Source organism: Salarias fasciatus, chromosome 16, assembly GCF_902148845.1.
Source record: "Salarias fasciatus chromosome 16, fSalaFa1.1, whole genome shotgun sequence".
Taxonomy (NCBI): domain Eukaryota; kingdom Metazoa; phylum Chordata; class Actinopteri; order Blenniiformes; family Blenniidae; genus Salarias; species Salarias fasciatus.
This window is the reverse complement of record NC_043760.1, coordinates 8,470,112-8,485,045: the sequence shown is the minus strand read 5'-3', so window position 1 is coordinate 8,485,045 and position 14,934 is coordinate 8,470,112. Positions and strand designations below refer to the sequence as shown.

At 45.5% G+C, this 14,934-nt stretch overlaps 1 protein-coding gene across 1 annotated transcript; it reads right to left on the bottom strand.

The window, feature by feature from the left end:
- Nucleotides 1–4,283: 4,283 nt before the first annotated feature.
- LOC115403349 (trace amine-associated receptor 13c-like) lies at nucleotides 4,284–5,372 on the bottom strand. The gene is made up of 2 exons (XM_030112216.1): nucleotides 5,200–5,372; nucleotides 4,284–5,115 (listed from the first exon to the last, which is right to left on the bottom strand). Exons 1-2 carry the CDS (start codon nucleotides 5,370–5,372, stop codon nucleotides 4,284–4,286), a joined length of 1,005 nt encoding a protein of 334 aa, XP_029968076.1.
- Nucleotides 5,373–14,934: the final 9,562 nt, after the last annotated feature.

The window sequence follows — 14,934 nt, the reverse complement described above, 5'->3', positions numbered from 1 at the left end:
TTGAAGTCATTGTTTTATGCCTCATGTCCACTGAAAGAAAAAAAATCTAAAATACAAGTTATTCAGACTGATCATAAACTAAAGAAATAAAATTCCTTACAGTATTTCCTTACTGCAGGCTACCTGTGATCCTGGCTGGCACCTCTGCTGTCCTTTACTGCTCTGTCCTGTCCTCAAATCCTGTCTTCAACCTCCTGTCTCTCTTGCTTTCTCTGCACATTTTTTATGATTTCCTGTTCACCCCCCCCCCCCCCCCCCCCACTTTCTTTCACTCCTTCCTCTCTTCTGTCTCTGTTACTCTTTAAATACAATATTTCAGAGCTGTTCTCATGTCTTGTCATGCCTTTTTTTGGAATTTTAAATGTGGGTCATCTCCTGTCTTTTCCTCTTCACTCACACATGAACCAAAATAAAAATATTTAGAAATAAAACCTATGAAACATACTGATATATTGAGTTTAAATGTTTGAAATATTTCTTGATGAGATTAGAAAATTCTCCCTCTTCATCAAATAAATGAACTGTTTTAAACTCCCTTGGATTAGCTGAAAAATACATCATTATTAACTGTTGATTGAACCACTCAAAAGTGTACATTAGCTAAAATTAGGACAAGCTTAAACATCTGCCGTAGTACAGTATAATAATCCAAAAACATCCCATATAATGGCAAAGCCCTGACAGGGAGCACTTTCCTGCACAATGAACACTTTAAAGGTGCTGTATCATGCTTTTTTAGCTAGTCCAAACCCTAGAAATGGCATTAACATGGTAATAGTTTATTTTTGGCGCTAAGAAAAAGTAATTTTGTGTGAAATAAAAGATTTTATGGGGCTAATTCTGAAACCCGGAAGAGAAAACGCTCCGTTTCACTGAAATCCCGCCTCTCCCCCTGTGGACTTTGACTGACAGCGTACTTCAACCAATCAGCGCTTCAAAACAAATACGCTGTCTAGCTTTAGTGCTTTAGCTCTAGCTTCTCTACACGCAAAGACACGCGAAAACGTCTTTTCCTGTTAGAAACTCACCAAGCACAGACCCTTCAGACTCTTGCTCTTGCTTGACTGTTGCTTTCAGACGATGGTTAAAGTTTATCTCCGTAATCAGAGTTAGAAAAAAGCAGCAACGCTGATTGCCGAGGGCCTGCGGGAGGGGGGCTCAGGGGAGCCATCTTCACTGTGTGACGTGAACGTGGGAAAACAGAGCGTTTTCACGGGTACGGGAGGGGCTGCCTCTCTGAGCAGCACAAACAAGAGAAAAGCTCAAACATGCAGGCACGAAGGAAAAAAATGCTTTGGGGGTGTTTTTGGTGAGTACATAAGTATATAACAAGGCTAAAACATACAAAAAGTGAATTTTGCATGATACAGCCCCTTTAATCATTTTGCTAGTAATACTTTCCATTCATATTTCATAAAGGGTTTTTAGTTTTATCCTGGAATGCAACATTGATCTTGCTGTCTTTCATTTTCAGTGCGGTTGTGTTGTTGGTATTAGCTGATAATACTGATAGCCAGCCAGCAAAATCAGAGTTTCACAAACCGGGAACATCAATCTGTGTAGCAGCTGCTGCTGCTGGTGGTGCTGACGTCCGCTTTTTGAAAAAGCTTCAGATATCCATTATGAGTCGACTCTGGTTAGCAGTAGAATCAAGGAGCAGCGACTCCCGCGCACAGACGTGAACGCTTCATCTTCTGGACATGCGGCAGACTGCTGGCTGCTCTCCAGCGCATGCTGCCACTCTCTGCTGAATTCCAGTACTATTATACTCAGACCAGCTCGGATCAGCGATCCGGGGCTCCTGACAAAACATCCGGGGCTTGAGCCCAAGTAGTCACCTCCTAGATCCGCCTATGGTCAGGACTGAACAAATCCAAATATAGATGCAGGCACGTGGCGGCTTAAACAGTGTGTTTAAAATCAGAGGCAGACTTGGCTCACAGGGGTGTGGCAGGGGTGTGGCAGGCTCCCTCTCCAGGCTTGGGTGGGGCCCTGACGTGAACGCTTCATCTTCTGGACATGCGGCAGACTGCTGGCTGCTCTCCAGCGCATGCTGCCACTCTCTGCTGAATTCCAGTACTATTATACTCAGACCAGCTCGGATCAGCGATCCGGGGCTCCTGACAAAACATCCGGGGCTTGAGCCCAAGTAGTCACCTCCTAGATCCGCCTATGGTCAGGACTGAACAAACCCAAATATAGATGCAGGCACGTGGCGGCTTAAACAGTGTGTTTAAAATCAGAGGCAGACTTGGCTCACAGGGGTGTGGCAGGCTCGCTCTCCAGGCTTGGATGGGGCCCTGACCAACATTGGCCCAGGAGCTCTGAACCCTGTCTACTTCGATCAGGCAGCTTGCAGTACCCCTTCCTTTTTTTCTACGGGCCCCACCTGCCTGGGATGGTCTTCTCAGCACTTTCCCTTTGGTGCCTCCTGGATTGCGAGTGTGGCCATCTCCGGGGTGGTTTGCTGGGGCCCCCTTGAATTCAGGGGGGTGCTGGGCATGTGGGCAGCGTGGTCTGGGCCCATTCACCCTGGAGTTGCCGTGAGCCCCCCAGCATCTAGTTGTGTTAATGCCCAGTCTGCAAACTCGGGCGGCCATACGTCCGGATTTAGGCCGGATAGTCCAGATTTTAAACGCCTTGTCCGGCGTCCGGCACAGCCTCAAGCAAGACGCTCATTTGTCCTCCTTTTTAGAGTTGCACCTAAATGCAACACTGCATATCGGCCAATGGTGTAAGACTTTTGGTTAAAAAAAAAAGAAACGGGGTTAAAAATTATTGGGTAATAGCAGTGTCACTCAATTCTCTGGTTTCTCATTGTTTGAAAAAATGTAAAGAAGCCGCCCCTGTTCCCTTGTGGTTAGCTGCCACACCTAGTTGAATGTCAACATGCTGAAAAGACTGACGTCATTCAACTCAGAGTGGCCAAAAGAGCAGCATTTATTAGCATGAGCAGCAAAGGCGATTTACATGATTATTGCACACTTTGTTGATGTGATGTTGACATTAGCACCCAAAGAAAGGCGGCCATTGAAAGCCAGGCGGGCACAGAGAAGCACCAATGCCACAGACGGGCTGCAGGTGCCTCCGCCCTCCAGTTATTTTTTCGGGAAGCAACTCTGAAGATGACAAGATATCTGCTGCAGAACTTTGTAAAGTCTATCATGCACATTTGTTGTTTACATTAAAAAAGTTGTATGTATTTTTTGCACTGCACTTTGAAATGTTTTGAATAAATACAAATATTACGAAAAAAATCACCTTCTCAGGAATATAATTTTTTCCTATGAACATACGCTGCCGCCGCCCCCCCCCGGCCTTTTTGGTGTTTGGGCGCACACACACACACACACACACACACACACACACACACACACACACACACACACACACACACACACACACACACAGAGACTCGAGACCTCTCTCAAGGGCAGTTTTTGCTATGGGTGCAGTATGGACCACAATGTGTGTCTGTGCCATCAGCCACCCACCACTACCCCCCTTACCTCCCACCCTCCTAAATGTCAACACAATAAAATTCGCACAAACAAATTACATGTCAAATGAGATTCACCCTCATAGAGAATTGACTAAAATGCTCTCTGTCTTAAGGACAGTTCAGACCTGATACCCATGCTTTTACTGTCTCTAAGTTTTCTGTATTTTTGTCCTTTCTGAGGAATGTAAGCAGATAGAGTCATGTGATTATACTCATCAGAGCTGAATCTGTATCCTCAACAGTAGTCCACAACCAAAGTGCTTTTCAAACTCTTGTACAGTGATGGTTTTTAGGAATATCTTTAAGTCACTTTAGTCCAATTCATCAAATTTTGATTTTCACCTCGAACCTGATCATAAGAAAACGTTTATACCTGAACTGTAGTAAAAGTATAGTTTCAGCTGACTGGCTAGACCCATACTGCCTGATGCTGAGGCACCAAAAGTCAATCGATAACAGGCCCATTGAATGCATCAACCATGGTGTGTTATGTCAAGCAATCACAAAGGCTAGTATTTTCAATGAAAATCTTTATTTTTTTTTTCCTTTTCTACAACAATAGAATGGCAGTTGTCGGTTGTTGTGGACAGAATCATGAATAGACAAAAACAATGGTACATAAAGCAGTGTTATTTGAAAAAAATGAAAGGTTCACAAACAAAATTATGAGAATAAAATTCTCAGACATGGAACATTTCAGCCAAATCAGCCAAATTTGTCTAAGCCCCCCCCCCCCAATTTAACAACACTTAAATTGCAGTAAACATCTCTTGACTTCTTGTCATTTCTTTGATCGACACAGTATGTTGGCGTCACATGATCCAGGCTTCAGGATCTGGAGAGTAACAATGACTCTGATGCAGTTTCTGAACCAGGGGTAGAAAAAGGCATAAATCAGAGGGTTTAGACAGGAATTAATATAGAACAAACACATTACGAAGGCAGCAGATGAAGCACTGACCACAGCATCGTCACCTGAAAGTGTAACACAGAAATAAGGGCAGACACATATCAGAAACACAACAACAACAACTCCCAGAGCCCTGGCTGCTTTCAGCTCAGATTTCTTCACAGTTATTTTGACTGAACCCTGAAGTTTGGCGTCTCTAATATGAGACCTCATAGCACGGGCCTGAGACACAACCACAGCAAATATTCTCATATGCAGTATCACAATAATGGTCACAAAGCCAACAAGGGATACTAAAACATCTAGTAACCCAAGAAAACTTTCAATAACAGCCACACACTCCCCAATACAAGTACTATACTTACCTGGCTGTTCAACATTATCTTTTAGATACAGCCCATTACAGAAAAAACAAGCCATCCAAAACACTGAAACACAGATCTTGACCCTGTACTGAGTAATTTTGGTGGGATACAGTAGAGGATAACAAATGGCCACATAGCGGTCGATCGATATGAGAACCATTGTTCCAGTTGAGGCTGCAGTTACAGCGTAGTCCAAAACAAAATACACAGCACACATAAGATCACCCAGGAACCAGCAGCCGCCAATGAGGATGATCTGAAACACCATGAGGAGGCCCACAAAGAAATCAGAGACAGCCAGAGAGAGGAGGAGGAGGTTGGTGGGAGTGTGCAGCTTCCTGGAGAAATAACAGAGCAACAAGCTGATCACTGTGTGAACTAACAAACTATTTTCGTCGTATACATTTATCAAACGGAGCTACTTGAAGTGGGAGATGGAAATGATGACCAGCAGGTTCAGAACCACAGTGATCACAGAGATGGAGGACAGGGTGATGTAGATGAGCATGGACACTGAGTGAGGACGCATGATCTTCCTGCAGGACGAGTTGAGTTGTGGGAAGCAGAGTTCAGCTTCCTCAGAGGTTGTTGTCATCATTACATAGAAGAGGAGAAGCTGCTGAGCTCTGCCAGCACTCTGAACCGCTGAACCATTGTCACGTAGCTCAAGTACCTCTCCTCCATCCATCGCTCCCCCTCCTTTCATAAATGCATCCAATGACTGACCCAACACCCAGGAGGCCTCTGTGATGGTTGCCAGTGGAGCCCAATAGAAAGAAACAGAGAGATTGTTCAGTACCTGCAGAAGAAAAAGTGAGACATCAATATGTTATTGTAATGCCCCTTCTCTGTTTCATCAACATTAAAGTACATATCATAAAATGCTAATCATATTATGTTGTCCTTACTGCTTACGTTTGCTTCTTCACATTCAAATAACATTGATGATAGTTAGAACATCCGAAAGTTAATCAAGCGGATCAAAGAAGAAAAAAAACCTTCATAAATCAAACACAGGACAGACTGAAGGCATCAATTTAACAGCAACATGGCTTCATGAGCCAAGACAATGAAAGTGGTGGTTCATGTGTGATGAGGATCGCTTTTTCTTAACTATTGTGTTTTATTCTTTTAATAGTAATTCATTGAGTTTTTGTTTTTGTTTTTATGTTTGATTTTTGGTTTTAGTGCTTTTACGTCAAGTTTTTTTATTCTACCAGCTGGGGCTGCACGATTTTCCTAAAAATAAAATCCTGATTATTTTCTCTGAAAGCCAATTTTTCGATTACGATTACGACTTTTTGTAAAAAAAAAAAAAAAATAAATAATAATAATAATAATAATAATAATAATAACAATAATAATAATAATAATAATAATAATAATAATAATAATGATAATAATAATAATAAAGTACTTTGAATGTCTTGTATTGAACATTATTTCTCTGTTTGGATTCAACAAACCCGAAGTCCAAAAGTTACAATGACGTTACTGATTGAAAAGTGCAAAACTGTCAATTATAAAATCCAAAGTGAACAATCTCAAATATGCATCCTTACTGCCAGTGAACTTAATTCTGTTGCAAATAAACACAAGAATCCCTTGGGATTAAGAGCACCTTATCTTAACACACTCCAGGTCCATGTTCTTACTTAAAACAAAAAAAATAAAAAATAAATAGATAAAGTCACTTTTTGTAAAAGAAAAAGCTGGGGGCGACAGTGTGAACATGTCTTTCACGTTGGGTCGACCTACCTTTGGGTCGAGCCGGGGCCGCTTCGAGGAGGAGGTCCGAGGTCGATCTAGATGCCCAAGTCGGTATGAACACAGCCTAAAACTTTACTTCCCTGAGCAAATTTAACTTCTTCGGCAGTAGCCATGACTTGTTGTCGTTAGTTACCAGATGCTGAGGGAAGGCTGGCACGCACATAGATATCTTATATAACACTAGATACCTCGTCTCCGCTGCTGGCCAATGAAGTCGGACGTCCGCAGAGGTCGGCCATCTTTGTACGGGAATCTGGCTCGCTCATAACATTGTGTTGATGAGACATGAACTGCTTAACAAGCTGTAACTTGCTCAAATTTTTACCGATTTTCAAACGGTTTGGTTTGTAATAAACATCAAATCTCTGTTAATGACATGACATATGTTTGATGAGTATGGCATGCCTTAAATATATATCATAAATATATATCATATCGTAAATATTCATAATATTCTTCATATTAGGCTCCATGTTCAAATCCTTACAACTGAGATATATTTATCGCACTTACGAATAATTTAGAAAAGCCATACATGTCCATATTTTTAGTTTTGTGTGAAAATATTTTAAGACATGGCAGGGCTGTAGTGGAGGCTGAAGATGAACAATTTACCCACCTGAAACTTCAGAAATACTTAAATCTCATTAACCTCATTATATTGAATGTATTATATTATTTTTCATTAATATATAACATTAAACAGTAACCTTCCACATTATTAAATCTATTGTGAATGTATAATGTCCCCCCATTGATTATTTAAACATGAAATAGTGCACCAGAAAACACATTGTTTTCAAAAAAAAAAAATTTAATTAGGCATTGTAAAAATGTATAAAAGGAACTCAGAAAGTCTCAAGTCAAATAATGGAATTACAGTCACAATATAATTAGGTAAACGAATAAAAGGCAACTGAGTGAATCTCTTGATCAATCAATTTTTATATAACTCAGAGTCACAACAGCAATTGCCTTATAGTGCTTTAAGATGTTCCATTAAAAAAATTCAGTGAAATAAGAGTATAAACGTCTGCACAGATCACCAACCTTACATTGCGTTCCACAGAAACTCTGACAACTTTCCCGTACAAAGATGGCTGACCTCTGCGGACGTCGTGGAATCTGCCGCGAGGCATCTAGTGTTCTATAAGATATCTATGGGCACGCACTTCCGTCATGACGTCATGAGACGGGCCGAAGAAACTACGGTGGCTCAGAGGCACCAAAAAGGACGCGTTCATGTGAAAAGCCGAAATTGTTCATGTGCGATTTCAGCGTTTTTTAATATTGTCTTAATCCAAAAAGTCGGTTACAATTCAAAATCGATTAATCGTGCAGCCTTACGACCAGCCCTGAACGCCTGACACACTGGCTGGAATCAGCAGCACTGGCACCAGGTGGGTGAACAGCGCCTTTGGAACCAGCAGCAGCAGGGAAGCAGGAGTCGATTAAATGTGCACATCACAGAATGGGGAGCTGACAGGAGGACGGGCCGAGAGGACTGCAGCTGCCTCAGGATGCTTAACGCAGCAGAGGAGAGACACTTCAGGATGGGAAGTTCAGGAGAGAGCCTGAGGTGGAGAGAGCGGAAAGCTATCGCTGGCAGCCGTGAAGAACATTTGCATAATGGCTTGGTGGGACTTTCTAAAGCTAACCAAATCTTCTCTGATCCCGTGTAAACTCACACCCATCTGGAACAACCCGGACATCCTGCAAAACAAAAAGATGATAAACTTCACTCAGTGGAGAAATAAAGGAATCAGCCAGCTTGAACATATCATTGAAAATGGCAACTTTCTATCATTCAATACTCTCATCTCACAATATGGAATCAGCAGCACAGCATTTTTAGAATATCATCAACTTAAATCTATCATAGGTAAAAAGTATACCTTTAATCAATTGCAGGGACAGCTACCTCTCGGGGTCAAAGAATTCTTAAACCTCAGTTCCCCAAAGTTGCTATCAAAGATATATAAAATATTATCAAAGGTAGAAGATGAAATCTTCCTTCCGACCTTAAAATGGGAGGCTGATTTATCTAACAACTTTGACCAAAATGCGTGGTCACAAATATGTTTAAATACTTTCAAAATGACAAAGAATTCAAATATACAACTAATACAATTTAAAATTCTGCATAGAATTCATTACACAGGATGAAGGATGTTCCAGATGGGTCTATCACAATCTGATATCTGTTCACATTGCAATGATAACATGACTGACAGCTACCTCCATGCCTTGTGGTCCTGCACACCAGTGCAGAGGTTCTGGCTTCAGGTGTGTGAAGACCTGTCAACATGGTTCACATGCAATATCCCTGCAACTCCCACACTGTGCCTTTTAGGTGATCTGGGTGAAATTAACATGTCGATAAACTCTGTCTACATGGTTCTCACCATCTTGTGCATCGCAAAGAAAACTATCCTTGTAAACTGGAAATCCAGAAATAATCTGAGTAACAGGCAGTTTAAGAATCTTCTATTAGATCATATCAGCTTGGAGACAATGTCTGTCTGTTCAGAGGATCGATCAGCTGAATCTGGTTCCCTCTGGTCCCCTGTGATCAGCTCCATCACTTAATGTAAGGGGAAGATGAGGGCCTCTCCTCTTTGAGGGTCGGTTGTTGGTGGGGAGGGCCTGATGGCTGCGGGTGGTTGGCACTGTCTTGGGGTCGGGATCTGGGCTGCTTCGCTGGGGGCTGTCTTCGTGTTTGGTTTGGATTGGGGGTGGGGGGGCCGCCGGTTGTTGGGGCTGTCTGGCGGCAGTGGGGCGGGGGCCCCGGGGGGCCGGGGGCGGCCGGGGTGTCCTGGGGCGGGTGTGGCTGGGGGCCCTGGGCCCTGGTGCCTGGGGGCTCTCTCCTTCCGTGAGGGTGAGGGGGTCGACCTGGCTGGGGGCGCCGGTCGGCTCGGGCGTGCTGCCGCGGCCTGGGTCGGTGCACGCCCTGGTGTCTGGTTGCTGCCCCGGAATCCAGGGCATCGGGGTCGGTGGTTGTGGTGGTGGGGGACAGGGGGGTGGGGTGGATTGGTGGGGGGTGGCGGGGGAGGTGGGTGGGTGGTGGGGGACGGGGCGGGGTGGATGGGGGGGTAGATAGGGGGGTGGTGGGCTGTGGGGGTTAGGGGGTTGGGGAAGGTGCGTGTACGTGTATGTGTATATGTGTGTGGGTGTGTATGTGTGAGTATGTATATATGTTTTTGTATGTGTGGTTATTTATGTAGGTGTATGTGAGTGTGTGGGTGTGTATCTGGATATGTATGTGTATGTGTGTGACTATGTATGTGTAAGTGTGTATGTGTGTGTGGGTATTTATCTGTGAGCGGGGTATGTATGTGTGTGTGGGTGTGTATCTGTAAGTATGTATGTCTGTCTGTACGTGTGGGTGTATATGTGTGGGCGATTGGAGCTATGTATGAGAGAGTGCGGTGTCCTGTGGGGGGGGGCCCCGGTGGGCCTGGGGGCGGTGGGCCCTGGGTCTGGGTCCTTCTGCTGCCCCCTGTCTGTCCTCACCTTCACTCCTCCTGATGCATGATGGGTGTGTGCTTCTTGGGTCGGTGGCTCTCTGGCCATGGTCGCTGTCCGCCCTGGGCCTGAGCGGGGGGGGGGGCGCTCCTGGCCCTGTCCTTCATCGGGGGGCTCCTGGGTGACGGGGGTGCTGCGGCATCCCCGGACCCCCCTCTCCCCCCGCTCTCATGCACACACACGTAGGGCTTTGGGAGGCGGGCTTATCAATTTGGGTGTGGTGGAGGGGGCCATCTAAGTGGCCCCAATCACTGCACCCTTCAGTGGCTCGCCTCTCAGTCTTAATTGCACTTAGTCATCTAACACGACCAAATACATACAAACACACACGTCGGGGGGTCTTGGCGCGCTGTGTCGGGGGTGGGGCTGTTCAGGTGGATGAGACTGCTCGTTTGGCTTCACTCGCGGCACGGTGTGGTTACTGACCCTCAAATTTTAATCGCAAACAACATATACTCCATCAACACTCACGAGACGGAGGGGGGGGAGGGAGGGCAATGGGGTCTTCTGCGCCCCCGTTTCCGGATTCCTTCTGGTGGGGGGTGGGGCGGGGGGGCTGTTGTTTTCCCCACAGGCCTGGGGTTTGTAGCGGCTGTGGTTTGGGGGGCTGCTGGCTCTGGGGGGTGCATATCTGTCTGCGGAGGTGGGGTGGGGGGGTGGGGGCGGCAGTTGTGGGTGGCGGGGGGTCCTGGATGTGGGGTTCGGTGTTCCCTTGCCTTCCGGGGGTGTGTGAGTGTGTTTGGGGTAGGATGGACTGTGTGTGTGTGTGTGTGTGTGTGTGTGTGTGTGTGTGTGTGTGTGTGTGTGTGTGCGTGCGTGCGTGCTTGTTAGCGTGTGCGTGAGAGTGTGTGAGTGTGTTGGAATGTGAGTGTGTGTGTGTGCATTTGGTTTAGGGATGAGTGGTTGTGTGTGTGCGTGTGTGCATGTGTGTGTGTCAGTATGAGTGAGTGGGTATGAGTGTTGGGTTGGGGCGGGGGGGAGTGAGGCGGGAGAGGACAGGGGGTGGGAGGGGTGGGCCGGGCGGTGGACAGGGGGTGGGTTCCGGGTGGGGGTCGTGGGGGGGGGTGGGGGGGGGGGGGGGGGGGGGGGGGGGGGGTGTGATGCCCTGGATCTCGGGGCGCGTGGCCGGAGCGCTGGGGGGTGTACTGGCCTGGGGTGGGTAGCCGCCCGTGTGGGCTGGTTCTCCCGGGTGGGTCATGGCCCTCCGCCCGGGGTGGGGGGTTGGCTTCTGGGCTCTTGGGCCTTGGGCTCTCGGCCCTGCCCGCCCCGGGCGTCCGGCGCCCGGGGTGGACCGGCTCCTGCCGGTCGTGGCTCCGCGGGGCCCGGGCCCCGGGGCTGCCGGGGTCCCCGGCCAGGGCTTTCCTCTGCCCCGTTTCTGGACCGGAGCGTGGGCGTCTGCCTGGGGGGGCGGCTTGGGTCCGGGCTCTGTGATGACCGCCGGCTGTCTGGGCTCTGAGGGCCTCTCTGGCCTGCTTCTGGCCTTCTCAGAGGTCAGAGGTCATATATGCATGATCACTATCACCATCACCGTCACCATCAGATTCACATGATCACGTTGATCTTTAATCACTCTTCACATACTGGGTTACCTTGTCTTCTTGTGGTGGTTAGACTAATGGTGATCTGTAGCAGACCTCTCTTGATGCACGCCCCTAGTTTACTACTAGTTACGACTAGCTATATTCAAAAAAAAAAAAAAAAGGGTTTGTGGTGTCCTTGCATTTCCTTCCTCCCCTACACCTCCTTTTATTTTTGTGGCCTGGTCTGTTCACTAGTATGGTTCGGAAAAAAAAAAAAAAAAATGTATGTATGGTTCTGTAATTTTCTGTGTTGGTTGTCGGCTCTGTTTTGGTTGGGGGTTTGGGATTGTTGTAGGTTGCGTGTGGTGCATCGACAACACTGTTTTGTATTGTGACTTTGTACATAGGTTGCGCCCCCCCCCCCCCCCCCCCGTTCTCCCTGTCTTTATCTTTCTCTCTTTCTGTCCCTGCTCTCTGAGCGTTTCTGTCCCGGTCGTGTCCGGCAGCCATGCCGGATGCCAGCTTTAAATAAAGGCAGCAGCAGGAGGAGACTCAGTCTCGTCCTGGTGCTAACATTAAAATCTGTTCGGATAGTAAAAGGCTACAATCATACAATATTGCACGCCCCAGCTGCCGAACAGGACAAGGAAAAAAAAAAAAAAGAACATTTGCATAAAGACAGGCTATTCAAGAGCAGGGGATGATGTTGATTTCAAAAAGAACCTGAGTCCCATTAGAACCCATTCAAAAAAGCAGAATTTCAGAGTGCAAATACACATTTAAAGCCTGGTTTCAGAACATGTTTTGATAGAAGCCTCAAAACGGGATTTCAGAACGCTATAGGTGACGTCATGTAAGGTCTGTCCATCTTTTAATTACAGTCTATGGTTAAAGATAGCTAAGCCTGGAGCCTGGAGAAGCCAGACTGGGCGCAGTGGGACAGGAGCAGCAGAGTGTATGAGGTGGACCTTGGCATGGAGGGCAGGAAAACTACCCTGGGCGTTCAGTTTTTTAAATACGAAAAGTGATGTTTTGACTCTTAACTCTGCTCACCCCTGATAAAGAAAACCTGATAGTTTTAACTGAGTCCTGGGTTCTTTTAACCAACTAGGTGGTATTGGCGGTCTTTTTATTCGTTCCAGTTATATTGGTGGACAACATGGGCTGGTGTAAACTGCTGGTCAACCTGGATTGTGGCAGAGAATGGCAACATTCAGTCATGTGGGGGATGTGATGGGATCATTTTTTCATGGACTATTCTTTTTCCTTCTTTTAATTGTTATTCATTGTATTTTATGGTTATTATGGATTTTATGTGTTCAACTGACCCTGAACGCCTCATACAGCAGGTGCATCGTTAGCACCTTTAAAACTAAAAACAGCAGGGGGAAGCAGAGGTCCCTGTGCACATGTGTGTGTGTGTGTGTGTGTGTGTGTGTGTGTGTGTGTGTGTGTGTGTGTGTGTGTGTGTGTGTGTGTGTGTGTGTGTGTGTGTAGACATTGCATAATGCTGTGGGTCTCTTTCATCATACAGCTGATGTGTCAGTGGGAAAAGAGAAAATGGACACTTGTTGACGGAATGATGAGATTCATATGTTTCATACTTTATACTAAAAGCTTCATGATATCACACTGAACATGGAAGACATGGAAGAAAAGCAGGTGAAGCCCAGGTTTCTCTTCATCACTGCAGCCAGACTGACAAACAGCCACAGCTCTGTTGATCATCACACCCCTTTAACTTAGAGCAGTAATGACTCCGAGAACTCCCCAAAGTTGTCGCAGATCTAACAAACACATCTTCCTCAGACTTGTCTTCAGAACCTGATTTACTGTTCTCCAGCGTCAGTCTCATAGAACTCGCCAAGTTCTCAGACATTTGTTTCGCCTCATCTAATAATTCTTTCACAGTGACGAACTGAGTGCGACTCAGCCTGCAGATCGCCGCAGCAGTGGACTGCCGTGTGTTCAGATTGTGCTGATTGCTCCTCAAGACCATGTGTGCAAAACACTGTGAAAGTCTAAGTGAATCATCATTTCTACCTCGAGAAGGAAGGCACCTGGACTGCATGATGGATTTTATACCAGGAAGAAGTTGTTATTTCAAACCATCAAAGAACCGACACTGCTGTCACATATTTTTATTTCACAGTATCCAACAATTAAAAATTATAAAGTGCAGATTTCTATAGGTAGTGTTAAAAAATAAATACAGATAATGCAAACCATAAAATGCAGTTGAAAGATGTCATGATTCACTAGTTTGCTGTAAAAGACACAAACACTGACTGGTCGAGACTCGCTCTTTGCTGCATAGAAATGACTGGAATAGATTCAGAGAAACCAACAAAGACATTTTCATTTCAATTTTCAGGGTGTTCCAAGCAGAGGGGACAGAGAAACGACATGGTTGTAGATACTAGTGATAGAGACTGTAATGTTTGGAGTAATGTTTATTACGAGCCATGCTGCTGTCATTGAACGCAACATTCGTAGAAGTGAGCATGCGCAGAGAGCAATATAGGAAGGAATGCCTGTATGATTGCCAGAACACTGTCTGCCTGTATCGTGCCCCGATAATGGATGTATATAAACTTTCAAGACTCCAACAAGCCCAGTTTATGTCTTATGCAGACCTTGTTTGGAAATTTAATCCGGAAGGGAAAGATAATTTTTTGGAAATACTTACAAATTAGGCATTGTATTATTTCAAAATTTAAAGAAAATAGTGAAAATATTGTTTTGGAGTACATTCACATGCCACGGGATCGCCACACAGCTTCACAGATTTATCGACATTTGAATGATAGTCGCAGCATTGAGCCAACAAATATCAAACTTCTATGGCAGAAAGATCTGAAAGTAGAGTTTACAAATGAACGATGGGCGGATATTTTGTCAGATAATGGGAAATATGTCAAGGAAGCTAAAAGTAAATGTAAACAGTATAAACTTCTACATAGACATTATCATACCCCGGTCAGATTATACAGTATGAAGCTTACGTCGGACAACTTGTGTTGGAAATGTAAAATAGAAGTAGGGACATTTTTGCACTCTTTGTGGAACTGCTCTTTAGTAATCCCATATTGGACTAAAGTTACTCAGGTACTGAGCAATTGGTACAGCCTACAGGTGCCATTGACACCTGAACTGTGTTTATTGGGGGAGAGATCTCAAATGCCCACAGCTTCTGAGCAGATCTTCAGCATTTTTATTACCGGATTGGTAATAGCATCCAGGATAATCCTGAGACACTGGAAAAACACAGCACGTCCAGAAATGAAAGACTGGCTCAAGGCAATGGCGGACATAGCCTCTTATGAATCGATGCTACACAGA

Coding starts and splice junctions, on each gene's coding strand:
- LOC115403349 (XM_030112216.1), bottom strand. CDS start 5,372: ATGACAACAACCTCTGAGGAAGCTGAACTCTGCTTCCCACAACTCAAC. Junction 5,116..5,199: donor ATTTCCATCTCCCACTTCAA/GTAGCTCCGTTT, acceptor TTATTTCTCCAG/GAAGCTGCACACTCCCACCA.